Genomic DNA, 17,433 nt, shown 5'->3' with positions numbered 1-17,433 from the left:
TTTGGGAAAGACTCGGGATAAATTTTTCCAAAGTTTGAATATATTACTGGAGGAAATAAACCTTGGTGTTGAACTTGAATTTCACGGATCGCAAAATTTTAATTAAGTTGTGGATTTAAGAGATTTTATTCGAACAACATATGCTCTGTGATTAAAAGTGAATTAAATTGTCCACAAATAGACTAAAGTCACGAAAAAATTGATATGAAATGAAACAACTCTTTTTTTTTTTTTAGTATAGCAGTCAAATGGATGGCTACCATGAGCCGTTCAATCATGTCCGGATATAAATAGACCTAATTTAGTCACATCCATTTAGACCGCGTGCTATAATTGAACAAAAGTCACAGGACCATTCATACTGTAGACTTCAGCGGTTTGAATAATATAAAAATGGTCCGTCCAATAATTTAAAACAAACAGAGTCTTGAATTAAATCAAATTTGAGAAAATAAGAGTTTTAAGAAACCAAAACCGCAAAACAATTTTTCGCCTAGACCCCCGTAAAACATTTTTTTCACAAAAAATCATAATATTATATTTTTGTTAAAACCGCAAAATCAAAAATATTTTTGCCAAAATCACAAAATCAAAATTTTCTAAAAAAACGAATTTTCTCGACAAATAAAATTTTATTGCTAAACCAAAATTTTCCACCAAAATCGTAAAATAGAGCTTTTCTACTAATATCGCAAAATCGAGATTTCCCGTCAAACAAACTTTTGGTTAAAACCGCAAAACATATTTTCTGCTAAAATCATAAAATCTTGTTTTCCCACTAAAACTACAAAAACAAGTTTCATATATTTAGTTTTGAATACTTAAATGATCCCTATACATATTTGTATTATAGTAAAAAAATTTATATGGCCTGTAATAGACCCCGTAAGTAATCCATATTAACATGGTTCTTCATGGGTGTGGTCTTTAATGAACGTGGTCAAATGTTTATCCATAAATAAAAATTGTTATCTAAATATGGACAAATGGAAGTGGGATATCCTAGTTTTTCTCCCCATCAAAACATATATTTACATATCTTTCTTAGCTTTCATTTTCATCTTTTTGAAATTGGCCATATCTTTCCTTGTTATACTTTTTTCTAAGTTATTATAAACTTAAGTTGATCTTAATTTAGGAATTTCCATATAAAGAGAGTAAAGTACAGATAAAACAATTGTGAAACAGTTAAAATCTTTGATTTTTTTCTAGTCATTTCTCGAGAGAACGAATGTCTTTGTCTTTCCACTAAATTCTGTAATGGCTATTTTAATTCTCAGCATCAACTCTGTTAGAACCTCTAAAAGTTTATTAATCAAATCCCTTATATATTAATTGAGGAACATTTGAAAAGATGTAACCTCAATTTTGTATTAATTAAAAGAGGCCCCAATGTATAGGTGGCACTCAATTAGGTAGTCAATTACATTCAATTGAAAAATAAGTAGGTCCAAATTCGATTTTTATATGTTGTTAGATACATAAGTTGGTCAAACTATATGATATAATGATATGATATGATATTTTCTTTCCTTAAATAAAACCTACGGAATTACCATAAATGACTAATATATATATGACAATTAATGAGTTTAATAATAAAGATTTGATAACAATGTATATCTCCTCCATCATTTTTTTGTTTAATTTTATATTATTAAAATAAATTAAACAATCAAATTAGCTATAAGAATAAAATTTAGATTTTTTCGTATATGTTATATTTTGAATTTTTAAAAACGATAATAAATGACTAAAACTATTAAAATTATTATGTTAAAAATTAATGATCAATGGTTTAACATTTTTATTATAAGAAGATACACATGATTTTAAAACCATATGAGTAAAAAATATCATTTAATAATAAAATAAATATATATATATATATATATATATATATATATATATATATATATATATATATATATATATATATATATATATATATATATATATTAAACACTATATACCATAAGATTACATAAATATTTTAATATTAAAACTTTCAATGAATTTTCAAGAACATTTATAAATTATAAACTTATTAAAGATTTCAGATTGAAAATTTTGTTATCGATGATTTAAATATTTTGTTATAAAACGATATGAACGATCATAGAACCGTATGATTATAAATTCTTATTTAATAAATAACTATACAAAATATACTATTTCTAGAAAAATAGGTTGGTCCATCTTAACTTATATTACACTTTTTATTAAACTAACTATCGAATTGATAAATAACGTACCAAAAAATGTGTTGCACTTTCCTTAAATAAAAGCTACGAAATTACCTAATATGGTTAACGTATATGTGAAAATTAATTATAATGAATAATAAATATTTGATAACAATTTTTGTATCTTAGTTCTTTTTTTAATTTTATATTATTAAAATATATTTAAAAATCACATTAAATATATAATAAAAACATTTTTAATTTTTCTATATGTTATATTTTGAATTTTTCAAAACATCTTAAATTATTAGAAACTTGAAGATCTCCACTCTGAAAATTTTGTGATCAATAGATTATTTTTTTTGTCATAATAAGTTACAAATGATCATAAAATTGTATTAATATGAACTTTTATTTAATATTATAAGAAGATACACATTATTTTAAAACCATATGAGTAAAAAATATCATTTAATAATAAAACATATATATATATATATATATATAGATTATACTATATACCATAAGATTACATAAATATTTTAATATTAAAACTTTCAATGAATTTTCAAAAACATTTATAAATTATAAACTTATTAAAGATTTTACATTGAAAATTTTGTTATCGATGATTTAAATATTCAGTTATAAAATGATATGAATGATCATAGAACTGTATGATTATAAATTCTCATTTAATAATGACTATATAAAATATATTATTCTTAGAAAAATAGGTTGGTCCATCTTGACTTACATTATATTTTTTATTAAACTAACTATCGAATTGATAAATAATCTACCAAATTTTTTTTTGCACTTTCCTTAATTAGAAGCTACGAAATTACCTAATATGATTAACGTATATATGAAAATTAATTATTATGAATAATAAATATTTGATAACAATTTTGGTATGTTAGTTCTTTTTTTTAATTTTATATTATTGAAAGATATTAAAAAATCACATTAAATATATAATAAAAACATTTATATTTTTTCTTATATGTTATATTTGAATTTTTCAAAACGTCTATATATTATTAGAAATTTGAATATTCCCACTCTGAAAATTTTGTGATCAATAGATTATTTTTTTGTTATAATAAGTTACAAATGATCATAAAATATAACGCATATGAATTTTTATTTAATAAATATTCAAACTAAATAATATATATATATATATAAATATATATATATATATATATATATATATATACACTAATGATTTAAAGCAACAAGATTGACTGATCAATTTAGTCGTCCAGTTGAAATCTTTCAAAAGTATGTGAAAGACTAAAGTTAAAGTAAATATTGATTTAGAATAGTAGTTATATTTTACTAACCAAATACCGAAAAAAACCGAACCGAACCGAAACCAACCCGATATCCGGATTGAACACCCGTAATCCAAATGAAGCTAAACTATTGTTTCATTCTCCAAAATATAATAAAAATAATAATTTAATCCCGCGCAAGGCGCGGGTCTTATTCTAGTGTATATTATAATACGATACTAATACTTAATATAACGTGGATAGATTCTTACGTACATGTACATGAAGTGGCACTGGCCCATCAACTACCATTCCAATATTATGTCGCATATTATAGCTATATAGGTGAATTTTATGTATAATAATCGATATATAAATATATAATGTGTATGGCAATATGAATGTGTGGCTTATTGGCATGCATTTGCCTTCACCTTTCAACTATTTAGGATTCAAAGGGCTTCGTTTGTTACGTAACAAAGATATGGAAAAATGGGACAGTAATCTCTACGTGACGATTTTATTTTATAACATATACACAAATCAATCATATTTTATATGAAGAAAATTAGGTAAAGATCGCATTTATGTGGCTGCATGCTCTATTATTGCCTAACTCTTTTGTCCATGTGGCCTAAATACAGGCAGCGAGTATTTATAAGAGTTATTAAAAACAATGAAATCGCTGATGTTTACTATCTAATCTGGATTTCCTCGACGTCGTCAGTGTTTTTATCCGTAGTGAGTTTCTAATCGATATATTTTTATTATATAATTAATCCACTACAAGAAAACAATGCCAACTCCGACAAAAGTTTTTGAGAAAGTGAATTATCAGAAGATTTGCTTGGTCTTTGTGAGAAATTACCGAGAAAATATCAATTGTATCAGAAAGTTCTCGGTAAATTCCGATGAACAGAACTTGTCGGAATTTTGTCAGTTCATATCGTCGGAATTTTGTGGTTATAAAAGAAAAAAGTTTCCGAGAAATTTCATCCCTCGGAGAATTGTTGATATCCTCTCGGAAATCACCGACGACAAGGAAGCCTCAAAAATTTGTCGGAGAAATTGACGGTAAACCATCGTAATAGTTTCCGAGACGAGATCGACGACAACCAATCCCACTAATTTCTCGGTATGTGATAGTTTTGTTGGTTTTCGAGTTCATTCATTTCTTAAATCTCCCTTCTCCAATAAGTTTCTATATGGAAACTGTTGTATTTTAGCTCAGGACCTGTTTGTATCTCTTCTCGTTCTTACTCTCGAACTCTCTTTTTCTCTGTTTTTGTTTCTCTGTTTTGTTGTTCTGACTTGTGTCTTCTTCTTCTTCTTCCACTTACAACTTTGATTATCTTCGTCTTATTTCGTTGTTCTTATTCTGACTGATTCATCTTCTTCACTTGCAGGACTTACTCAAGGAATCAACTCTCAACAGAAACATAAATTTGTTTGGCAGATCTGACGAGTTTGGGGATGTTTGTTGATGGAGGAAACCGGCGGCTCTATTGTAGGAATGGGTTGGCTTGCAAAATTGTCTCCTCCACCACGAACTATTCTCCTAGCAGCGTTGATTCCGGCGGCGGCTAGAGCTTCACGGTGGCAGATCTGGTGGACGACGACATTTTCTTCTTCGGTGGCTAAGGTCTTGTAGGTATCCGGTTTTGTTTTGGTTTTTTGAATTCCAATTTTGGTAAACCGATTCTAATCTCCAATAAGGGTGGTATATATGTATAATGTATTATATATAGTTTGTATACACATGTTATTTTTTTGAACATATATATAGTTATATACACATGTATATGCTGCCACAGTCATGGTTAGGAAACTAAACCGGGACTTTGGTGTGGTTTAGTTGAGCTAGGCTTCGGCTCGGCTCCGATATATTTTTTTTTTAATAATTTTTTTTTGGATTTGTCGGCAAGTTCTCGGAGATCACCGTCAACATTTTGACAACCCTGTTTGTCGATGATAACATAGTCGGGAACGCCTCGTCTCTTTCCGACAACCATTTCCGAGATTAATCCGAGAGAAGAATTTCGTCGCTAAGTTTCCGACAAACTGACGATGAACGTCATTTTCCGACGCTCAAACTCCGACCAATTATTGATTGTCGGAAACGTCTCGGAAATCATGAACTCCGACTAATTTCCAATAAATTTTGCTGTCGGCATAGAGACTTTTTCTTGTAGTGATCAAACATTACAATACTGATTTATAGGTCAAATATTCACGGCACACATGTCTGTAATTATTTTTTCTAAGGCTTAAAACATTATCAACAGATTTAGTCAACTATATGAAGTATCAAGTAACACGTAGGCTACTCTTTGTGGCAAGTTCATGGGCAAGCAAAGTCTCCTTGACAGGTTACTACCCTAAACTAATATAGGATCACTAGCTATTATCTAATCTATTATATTTGGTTATTCCTTTAATTATAGTAAAGTAATATAACTTTATCCTCCTTTTTCATAAATTAATATGCGCTGTTCATTCACGTAATTTCCTCTTGTGAAGTTCTCATTTGTCGTTAGACCCGACAGGTTCTTGAATATGGTAAGGAACGATATGTATAACATAATAATACTAATTATAATTAAATATAGTTGTTAATTATAGTATAATAACGTAAATTCGACAGTGATTCGATGATTATTCCTCTCAGTGCTAATAAATTAATCGAAATACATATCGTTAATCCTGATTATTAGAACATTTTGTCGTTAAATTAACTATCTTGTGTATGTATGTGTTTCTATTGCTTGGATGCTTTTGTCTGGTGGAAACTTGGAATATTCGAAAGAATTGTTCTCCTGAAATTAGGCACAAAATCATATCCTCCAGATCCATTCATTAAGTATACTATATTGGTCTGGATCTGTAGTTACTAAATAATTCAATTGATCTATGACTAATGAGTGGGGGTTTTTTTGTATCAATTAAATTGTGTGTTAAATGTAAAAATAACCGTTATTTTAATTACAAACTAGTTTTTGACCCACACGTCCGTGTACATATTTTATTTAACTTTTATATTGTCCAACATTTATTTTATAAAACTGAATATAATACATATATACATATATATAAAAAACTTATCAATATTAAATAATTTTTTAATTAATATGTACTTTTTAAACACACAATTTGATAAGAAAGATCGACAATATTTTATTTTGTTTTCAAAAAAAAAAAATATTAGCCAATTTTATATATTTTTTTGTTATATTTTATTTCTAATAGAATCAATAATGTAAATATGCGTAAAAATACATATTTATAAATATTTTTTTTATTTTACATAATAATGTTCCAGTTGGTGATTTTAACTGATTATTTGCATGTGTTTTAAACATTTTTAGTTCTTAGGAATAAATAGTTATGTATTGGATGCTATTTTAAGAAAAAACTAGATCTCGACCCGCGCAACCGCACATGGTTTTTGTTTTCATTTATTTTTATATAAATATTTTATTTTCAATTATAAATTGGTATATATTACAATATAGGGCAATTGTCAATAATAGCACATTTTGAAGTTTATGTCTCAAAAATAGCACTAGAAGGAGAAAGTCACAAAAATGACATTCATTAAAGGGTAAAATATCTCTAATACCCTTGATTTAAAATTAAATAAACAAACAAAAATAAATAAAAATAAATAAAATAAAAATAAAAAAAATGAAAAAAAGAATTTTTTTTATAGTTTCAGATTATATATTTTCAGATTCGAAATTTTTATAATTTTTTTTTGAAACTTTTTTTCGAAATTTTTTTTATTTTTTTTTTCAAATTTTCTTTTTATAATTTAAAAATACTTTTTGAAACTGTTTTTAAAATTTTTATTTTTTATTTTAGTATTTATTTTTTATAAAATTTTAAACCCTAATTCCAAAACCCCACCCCTTAACTCTAAACCCTAAGGTTTAGATTAATTAACCCAAAGGGTATAAATGTATATTTACCTCTTTAATGAAACCTATTTTTGTGACTTTGAGCTTTGAGTGCTACTTTGGGAACAAAAACTTGGTTTGGTGCTATCCTAGTCTTTTTCTCTACAATATATATGTGTCTATCAATTTTTAAAGCATAATAAGTTTACAGTATATTTTTTTCATTGAATAGATTGTTACAAACTTTCACATGTATTTGTATTTTTTCTATATATATATATATTTTAGGATTATTATTTCATTATTAAAATCGTAACTATATATATATAAAGATTAGTAAAATATTGTTTTATTGTTATACTCAAAAATATTATAACATTTCACAAATTTAGAAAGTTTTTTAAAAATTAAACTTTTTGCTTCATAGATTTATATTATCAAGTAAATAATTACACATTTGGTTTTTGTTTAATTTTTAAAATAAACTATATAGTTTAAAATTTGTTTTCATTGGTTTAAGTTAGTAAAGATTAATCATTGTTAGATAATATGATTTTTGTTATTAAAAAAAAAATCTTTATAATTTTAAAAGTTAACATCGATAAATATTTAAATATTTAACATTTGGAAGTATAATATTACAATATTAAATTATATATATTTAATTTATACTATCTATAAATCCAATGGATCATCTATTGTTTAAATCCAATTATTGATAGTCCAATAAAAATTTCTTGTATGCCCAAAATTTAAATAATAAGATTAGGGATTAAATGTAACATGACTTTCTAAGAATATATCCATTAGGTCCATTTTTAAAAAAAATCACACATGAATCAAGGTTGTGACTTCTCTTTTAATATATAAGATATTTCACATTATTTTAAAAAACATTAATTTGAAAAATATTTTACGATAAAATATTCCACATAATTTTAAATATTTTAGATTATATCATATTTGGTTAGTTAAGATTTTATATTATGATTTTGTAATAGAACATTTAATTTTCTACAATGAAATAATTTTATAAGAGAAATATTCGTGTTTCAAATATTCTATTAACGATTTTAATTGAAAAAATGGCATTATTTTTTATATGTGATAGTATATATATGAAAATAATCTCGTTGTTTATTTTAGGTTTTCTAATATTTAATTATTTATCTACTATATGTTTAGTCACGAATATAAATTGTATACAAAAGATTGAATTCTTTTTATTTAATTTGATAGCAATATTTTGTGGAGTTAATTTTAAGATTTAGACATTTTCTGTTTAAAATAGACTTAGGACATCTAATCTATTAAAAGAGGAGTATAAAATAAAAATACACTTTCACTAAATCTATTAAAACTTTTTTTTATTTCCTTTTATGAATGTTGTTTCCTAAATTTATGTCTTCTTAATTGCCCACAACGATTTGAACAAAAACGTGGGGCCTTTTCTCTTTTTCATAATTAGTTTTAGGGCATTTACGTATAAATAAGGTTATATTGTGAATATGTCAATGTATCCCGGAGATTATTCCTGGTCTATTGGTTAGCGCCCGTTTACTAGTCTCATTTAACCCAGGTTCAAGGGACATTGTGGCATTTTTCTGTTTTTTTTTTGTGCTAGATTAAATAAAATAGGAAAGACAAAAGTGACCCCATCTTCAACCTAGGACTCTGCAATTTTTAGCTGCCGTTTTCTTTTTTCTTTTTTTGCGATTTCATAGTTTTTTCTTGTTAATACTGTGGATTGTTACACAAATTAAGCAGATCTATAACCTAGCATGTGATTTCGAACAACAAATCTACAGAACAATGGACATTTTATTTTTATTTTTCCATAAACAACCGAATCAGAGCAAAACGCCACGGTGTATCACCGTTTCACGCGTTTCCGATGACTACAGACGCGTTTTTGAACACTGCACATGTTTTATTTCTTAATAAAATGTTACTTTTATTATTTTTTCGTTTTAGTTAAATTTTAATTGTATTTTAAAGTTAATTAGGAAAGACTAAAGTGGGTTTTCATTAATGTTTATACTATAGAAACAATAATTTCGGTTTTAACTCTAGGGGGACAAGACTATAGTTACTTTGTTCTTTTTTTTCAAAATTTCCCTTTTGTAAATATATGTCGATTGATTATTTACATATCTTTTACGATTAAGTTTGAAACAGAATTAGGACATACATTTATTAATCGTAAAAGACAAAGGAAACTTAAAAATATGTTTATTAAATATATCAGTGGTATTGGAATGTAAATAACTTACAAAAATAAAAAATATTTTTATTTTGTACTTTTTTTTTAATAGATTAAATTTTTTATTTTGTACTTTTCTTTTAATAGATTAGATGAACTATTCAACTGTTTGTCAGAAAGAAATAAACATGAAAACCTAAAATCATTTACCTATAATGCAAAAGGAAAATCCTAAGATGTAGATTAAGACTATGCTTTTCGAAGTTGAAATTGTGAGAATTCCAGACATTTGGTCAGTAATCTTCTTCATTATCTAGATTCAGTCTTCCAATACTTAGTTTTAAAATAACACTTCATGATAGTTTAATTACTTATCCAGTTAGGATATAGCCTAGTTACTTGTATTACTATTATCGTTGTCAGTCCTGAATTAAATTCGTATATGTTAACAAAAACTATATATATGTATATACTCTATAATCTTTATGTCTAGCTACGGAAATGAGTTATCTTTTTGTTTAATATTGTATTCTGTATGTTTTCTTCGTAAAACAAAAATTTACTTACAACTTTTTTTATACATACTCTCCAATTTATCGATGAGAATTCGACCAAAAAAAACACTGAAATTTACGAAAATTGCTAAAAAAACCTGGACATATGAGCTAGCTAATAAAATCCTGAACTTTTGTTGACTTTTTTTGTTTATTAAGAAATTTGTGATTGACTGACCAGATTAACACACCGTTAACCGAGTTAACAGATAATTAAGCGGACATTAATTTTGGATGTTAAAGTATACGACGTCGTTTCATCTCTTTGTCTGATTAAAGACAAACAACGTCGTTTATATAGCCTTGTTATTAAAAAACTGGGTTTCTAACGGCTCGAACTCGTGTATTCGGGTTTAATGGTAAGGGTTTTTACCACTAAACTAGTGGATTTTGCAATAAATTTACGAACACAGTTTATTTTATTCTCTTGGAATCCGACTTAAAGACAAATGAATGAAACGACGCGTTTTATATAGCTTTTTTATTAAAAAGATGGGCTTCCATCGACTCGAACTCGTGCACTCGGGTTTAATGGTAGGATTTTTGCCACTGAGCTAGTGGACTTTGCAATAGATTTAAGAACACAGTTTCTTTTATTTTCTTTGAATCCAAGTTAAATGAATCAAAAAGAAACGACGGCGTTTTCTCCTTCGATTGGTATAAACCCTAAATTCCCAAAATCATAAATCCAGTTTGCGATTCAAGCTCGATTCTCTTTGATCTCGTCCTTAAGAATCTCGATTCTCACTTTTCCTTCTTCGAGTATCGCATGATGAGTTCGGGTTTTGAGGATTCGTCTGTGAATACGATGGGAATTCGTGGTATCCCGGAGCAATGCGGCTGTGGTCGAAGAACTGGGATATACACATCAAAAACGAAGGTCAATCCAGGAAGAACTTTCTTTAGATGCCCAACGTTTCAAAATGTAAGTGTTTAATTTGATTGCAATTGATTGTGTTTAAGAAATTGTTGAACATAAAGCTTCAATGGCTAGGTAGTGAGAAATTGTTTGAACATAAAGATTGTGTTCATGATTTGTGTCTAGGATCACTTGTATAAATGGGTAGATGAAGCTGTCTACGAAGAGGTTCAAGATGCATTGCCAAAAGTTGAGTGCTTTGCATCAGATGTTATGAAAATTAAAATGGAGATCGAACGCATGAAAACCGTGGAGGAAGAGTTGAAAGATGATGTCAGGAAGGCGAGCAATGAACTTAAGAAGCTGAATGTGATCATGAAAGTGGGTTTTCTGGTGGTTTATTTAGGCGTTGTAATATGTCTTGTGTTGATCATGTTTGACAAAGCAGATGGGTTGTCTTTGAATAGCTACTAGGAGACTCTGTTTATGTAATGGTAATGGTTTCAGTAAGGTTTATGTAAGGCTATGTTTATATAAGACTCATGGTTCATGTAAGGATATGTTTTAAGACTATGTTTCAGTAAGGTTTATGTTTTACTTCTTGATTGTTTATAGAAGGACAAATGAACACACCAATGAACAGACCATCAAGATAAACAACATGATGAAAACACAAAGATAATAACCAACAGTATCTTCATTGAGAGTTTCAAATTAAAACAGCAGGAAGAGAAAAAAAAAGAGGTAGTTCTTGTTCCAAAAGCATTCAGACAGAGACACCATCATAAACAACACACAACAAAAGCATTTAATATTGATCTAAAAGAACCATCTTTCCCACGCTGTTGTCTGTGATGCTTGACCTTGTGAGGATTGGGGAACTTCCCATCGTGATGGTTGGAGATTGTGAGGATTGACCTTGTGAAGATTGAGGAACTTCCCATGGTGATGCTTGAGTTTGTGAGGATTGAGCTTGTGAGGATTGACCTTCTGACTCGCCAAAATGTAATCCCTGTAACATATAAATGAATTGTCAGACACATTACTGATAGCTAAAAAACTAAGACCCTAACCAAGGCCCTAACCTGATATTTCCTTGGTCTGCCTCTTGGTTTCTTAGGTGGACTCTGAACAAAAGCCTTCCGACATGTATTCCTGTAGTGCCTTTCTTCTTTGCAATTAGAGCATGTCATTACCCTGTTCGCACGGCTCAGCTTGGTTGTAGACACTGTCTCATTGGTTCCCTTCTTTCGATCATGGTTTTTAAGCCTACCAGGCTTGCCATTTCGATTAGGTGGTGGAATCACACCTAATCTATTGGTCCGAGGCCACTCGATTATCCCATTTACAGGTCTGATCCCAAAACTGTAGGTTTCACGCCACTTAGAGGTTGTGAAGTAAGGAGCAACAAATTCAGAAAGTTTTCTTTCCACACCAAGGATGACCTTAGTAGCATGGATGCAAAGAATACCATTCATTTGCAAGCTTCGACATGCACAAGTCTCAATCTCCAAATTCACTACATATGACTGGTTTTTATCCTCCACCTCAGTCTCTGGTCCAATTGCCCAACGCAGACTACACTCTTTTGACTTCTTCTCAACCATGTCTAACTCTTTATGTGTCTTCTGGGTGAACCTAGTTTTCATGTCATTAATCATCTTAGACCTATTGTAGTTCCTAGTCATACATTGGCGCCTTATCTCCTCTAACATGTCTAGCAGAGGCTTCTTCCTAGGCTCCCTGATGGTCTTGTTGAAGGACTCACACAAATTGTTCAGATTATCATTGCAGTAGGAGCCTATCTTGAAGAAAGCTCTAGACCAAGTCTCTGGCTTTGTCTTTATCAGAGATGCATGTGGGGCATGATCATAGTTCTTAAGCTCGTCCATGTTGTAGTTGAACATACCAGGAGTGTAGCTCCTTGCAATGAACCAGAAGAACCTTTGTAACCTTAGATCTTTTTCACATTTCCTCTAGTTTTCGTATATATGGCGACAACACTGTCTATGCTCAGCTTCTGGAAGGAGGGTATGAACTGCCTTCACTAATCCCTACAAGATGAGAAAAAAAAATCAGAAACAAGAATCAAACATTCATTGAGTATCATGAAAGAAAGGTGTTTACTTTTTGTTTGTCAGACATTATAACAAAGCCGTTCCCATCTTCCAATCTCAAATCCAAGGCCAAACGCTTCACAAACCAATCCCAGTTTGTATCATTCTCTATCTCCACTACAACCCAAGCAATAGGAACAATCCTATTGTCTCCATCTCTTCCAACCGCAGCCAACAACTGTCCCTTAATGTCCCATTTCAAAAAGGCTCCATCTAAGCCAATAACAGGCCTATAAGTCTTCTTTCATGCTTCCTTTTGTGCTTGGAAACACATGTAGAGCCTGTAGAACCTCTGCTTGCTTCCAACAATGGCTCCTGGTATGGTCTCAATTTTCATGGTTGATCCAGGATTGCTCCTCAATATCTCTGCTTGGTAATCCCAGATTTTATCAAAATGCTCCTCATGGGTCTTCCTCCTTTCTTTCATCACCTTCGTCTTGGCCTTAATGCATGAGTTTTCTAAAACTTCCATCTTATACTCCCTCAAGATCTCAGCCTGTATCTCCTTTACCGTGAGCTTAGGATTAAGCCTTAACCTCTCAGCAAATAGACTTGCAATTGCTGACCTCTTAAGTATCTTGGAATATCCTGTCCTCTCACACTTATGGTCATTGACGTATGTCTTTACCATCAACTTCTGTTTCCTCCTATCATACGAACAGTAGACCATCCAGGGACATGGAGCCTCATCATCTCTCATCTCAGCGGCACATTTTGCACCCATCTTCAAGCTACTAGATCTGTAGTACTTGATGTTGTATCTGGTTTTCAGGGTATACCTGAGACAAGCATGTTTGAAGTCCTCAGCATCTGAAAATGTCTTGCCTAGCTGAAGGAGCTCCTCTGGATCAGTGTCTTCTCTGTAAGCTTGCGCATGTATCATCTCCTCTTCATTCTCATCATCTGATGACATAGAATCAGGGATTTTATCATCATCCCATGCATCATCATCCCCTTCGTCTTCATCAACCTCACAGTCATCATTTTTTGCTTTATCGCCAAAATAAAGACTCAAATCTGTACAACCAACTTCCTCAATACCAGCAATACCGTTCTCATCTTCCCTACCATCATCACCTATATCCCCAAATTCCTCAATCTGGAGAAATTCTTCTCTGTCATCACCATCATCACATAGACTCTTCTCCGAGTTTACCTTCTGCTTCTTCGATTGTCTAGGAGACATAGGCGACCCACCATATGAAGTTCCCCGCCTTGTCTTCTTCGCAACTGTTGATGCCAACATCTCAGTCTCTGACCATTCTTCTCTGACATCACCAGAAGGAGCCACATTTACCTTCTGCTTCTTCGCAACTCTAGGAGATAGAGTTGAACCACGCCTTGTGGCCTTCTCCGGAGATGGCGACCCATATGAAGTTCCGCGCCTTGTGGTCTTCTCCGGAGATGATGCAGGCGACCCATATGAAGTTCCCCGCCTTATCTTCGACGCCTTAGACGCCTCTATAGATGCCAACATCGATATCCCTTCAACGCTTTTACGGATCCTCGATCTCTCCGGCGATGACAAACTCACAGAAGCATCGCGTTCTCAACCCTTCTTCGACTCTTGAACCGCTTCGTCACTCCCGTAATCGAAATTCCTCATCGCTCCGAAAATCATTACCTCCCTTCCATTCCTTGTGAACTTCGTCTTTACCATCTCTTCACATCACAAGAAAAATCCCCAAATTGATTTGAGAAATTAAGGTTACGTTCAAACACGGGTTTCGTTTTGTTTGATTTCAATCAAACACATCTTTTGATCAATAAAAATAAACATGTGTGGTAATTTTCCGAAAAGTCCACTAGCTCAGTGACAAAACCCCCTAAGGACCACGAGTGCACGGATTCGAGTCCAGCCAACAACAATTTTAATTAAGCAAAACGACGCCGTCTTGAGATTTTGTCTTTAACAAAACAATTGGATGAAACGACGTAGTTTCACTAAACGACAGTAATTAATGGTGAGTTAACAATGTTTTAACTGTCGGTTAACGGTGTGTTAATCTGGTAAGTCAATCATAAGTTTGTGCATAAACTAAAAAAGTCAACAAAAAATCTGGATTTTATTGGTCAGGCTCGAGTACAGGTTTCTTTTGCAATTTCTGCATAGTTCAGTGTTTTTTTGGCCGATTTTTCATTTATCAATCATATTTTGTCTCATTTTTATTATATAATATATATCAAATCGTAGGAAAAAAAAATTGTACAACCTCGGGAGGTAAAACGAGTCGCAGAATGAGTGGTTCGTACAATAAGGAAAATCATCTAAAGTCACGCCATGCAAAATGTACCGGTCATCATTTTTTCGCTCCATGTTTACTATAAGACGACTACACTAACCTTTGACCCAGCACGTGTGCTTTTTGAAACCAAAGCCGAACAGCTTCCGTCCCGGCTCAGGATTTGTTTTTCAATATTTGTTTATTAATAATTGGCAGTTTTCAAAAAAATACAATTGAAGTTTATGTTTTATCTCAACTAATTATCCACTCAATGAAGAAGAAGATAACTCAAAATAAAATTTTGATTGGGTTGTGAAAAGCATCACAATTCACAATCATGTATTCAAAATTCACGTAGAAAAAGCTAATAGGTCCAAAAGATTGGTCTTCATTTTTTTTTTCTTGAGAGATTTTGATGGATAGAGAGACAGAAATAAACAGCTAAATATGGTGTGTATTTATATTTATTACCTCGAATATATTAGATAATGAAATAATGTTTTTCTTCTTCTAGAACATAGACAAATATTGTAATTGTTGTAATTTCTTTTCTTTTTTTTGTCATCAACATAAATATTGTTGTAATTTCTTATTCCATTGCAAAACCATTTCAAAAAATTAAATCTTAGAAAATACAATTTTCATTTCTAAACTTCAACATAATTCCACTGCTAAATTTTGTGTAACATGTGTTGATATATTAACTATACATAACATATAACTCTTAATTGGTAAGCAACATAATTCCACTGCTAAATTTTGTGTAACATGTGTTGATATATTAACTATATATAACATATAACTCTTATTTGGTAAGCAATATTATCATGAATTTATCATAAAAATAGTACTACCAGACTCAGATTGCCTTTCAGTTTTTCTGCCCCATTCTCCTTCCTCTATATAGTAATTAGTAACTATGAATAGTATATATGTTACCAAAAAAATAATATATATGCATGTCTAATGAAGCTAACAACATGGTTCAATTCTCTTAATATGTTGAGCAAGACTGTTCGAATTAGTAAATACCTGATTAACAAAATAAATACAAATTAAAATACATACCTTATAGTTCAAACTTATAACTCTTAGCTAGAGGCAGTAAAAGGCCTGTAAAACTATTATACATTAATGATATGTTTTTGAAATAAAAATCTTTGGAAAAAAGCCTGAAGGGAAAAAAAGGTTGAAACTGTAAGGGGAGAGAACGAGTACGTGGCATCATAATTTTTGCGACAGCTAATGTGAAAACACCTAAAAACTATGGAGAGCGATGCTCCTCGACGACGTCCTTGTCCACTTGGATTGTGATTGCATTTTGATTTATCATACACTAATCAATTGATTAGTTAACTATCATCACACAGTATTAAAACTTCAATTCCATTAATTTATACAACATTTCACTACGTATCTCCCCAAAATCACGTGTTTCATATCGTACGTACGATTGTCTAGTCTTTATGAAGAAGACTAAAACACAATATATAGTATATAAGTATAATTACCTAGACTCTTATAAATGATGAAAGCCTAATTTGGAACATATCCACTCGAAACTCGGGTATTAGTTGGATTAATTCTTCATATAATATGGAGAAGATGACATCTCCCTTATTAAAATCAATAAGAGTGTACTAATATTATTTATATACTTCTTTTATTTTAATACATGACCTTTTATTGATTTTTTTTGTTTCCAATTAGATGATGTTTTCAATTTTAATGTAAAATTTATTAGTTTTTATGTTATATGAGTATTTGTGCTACATTCTATTTTTAATTTGGTTCAATTGTGTTTAACTTAGTAAATATTGTTGTTTTAGTGTATAAAATATATAAAAAATAAATGTTTCTTAATCTGTATGTACAATCCTAAAACATAGTTTAGTAAAAACAAACGGAGAATTTTTTGTTGATTACGCAAACTGAAATTGCTGCATTAGAAATGTAGTAGTCATCTTTGTTGAGTTTTAGACATTTTCATAAATCACTGTAGAAGTTGTAGAAATTAGTTCAAGATGTATAAAAAACTTTCCCTTTTCAATTTTTAATATATATAATATATAAAGCCAAATAATCTTCTTCAAAATAAATATGCTTGAGACTG

At 30.2% G+C, this 17,433-nt stretch overlaps 2 protein-coding genes and 1 long non-coding RNA gene across 3 annotated transcripts; 2 read left to right on the top strand and 1 right to left on the bottom strand.

The window, feature by feature from the left end:
- Positions 1-3,550: 3,550 nt before the first annotated feature.
- LOC117128350 lies at positions 3,551-5,277 on the top strand. The gene is made up of 2 exons (XR_004451651.1): positions 3,551-4,601; positions 4,873-5,277. It is a non-coding gene; the product is annotated as an uncharacterized LOC117128350 (long non-coding RNA).
- Positions 5,278-8,190: 2,913 nt separating this feature from the next.
- LOC103833549 (uncharacterized protein At1g43920, Chloroplastic-like) lies at positions 8,191-11,719 on the top strand. The gene is made up of 2 exons (XM_009109636.3): positions 8,191-11,044; positions 11,165-11,719. Exons 1-2 carry the CDS (start codon positions 10,889-10,891, stop codon positions 11,450-11,452), a joined length of 444 nt encoding a protein of 147 aa, XP_009107884.2. The 5' UTR covers positions 8,191-10,888; the 3' UTR covers positions 11,453-11,719.
- A 22-nt stretch (positions 11,720-11,741) lies between these two features.
- Positions 11,742-13,778, bottom strand: LOC117128327. Its single transcript, XM_033280539.1, has 2 exons — positions 12,064-13,778; positions 11,742-11,990 (listed from the first exon to the last, which is right to left on the bottom strand). The coding sequence occupies exons 1-2, from the start codon at positions 12,883-12,885 to the stop codon at positions 11,787-11,789; spliced, it is 1,026 nt and encodes a 341-aa protein (XP_033136430.1). The 5' UTR covers positions 12,886-13,778; the 3' UTR covers positions 11,742-11,786.
- Positions 13,779-17,433: the final 3,655 nt, after the last annotated feature.

The sequence above is a fragment of the Brassica rapa genome, chromosome A09, assembly GCF_000309985.2.
Source record: "Brassica rapa cultivar Chiifu-401-42 chromosome A09, CAAS_Brap_v3.01, whole genome shotgun sequence".
NCBI lineage: Eukaryota > Viridiplantae > Streptophyta > Magnoliopsida > Brassicales > Brassicaceae > Brassica > Brassica rapa.
The sequence above is the reverse complement of the archived record's forward strand: the minus strand, read 5'-3'. Positions and strand labels throughout refer to the sequence as shown.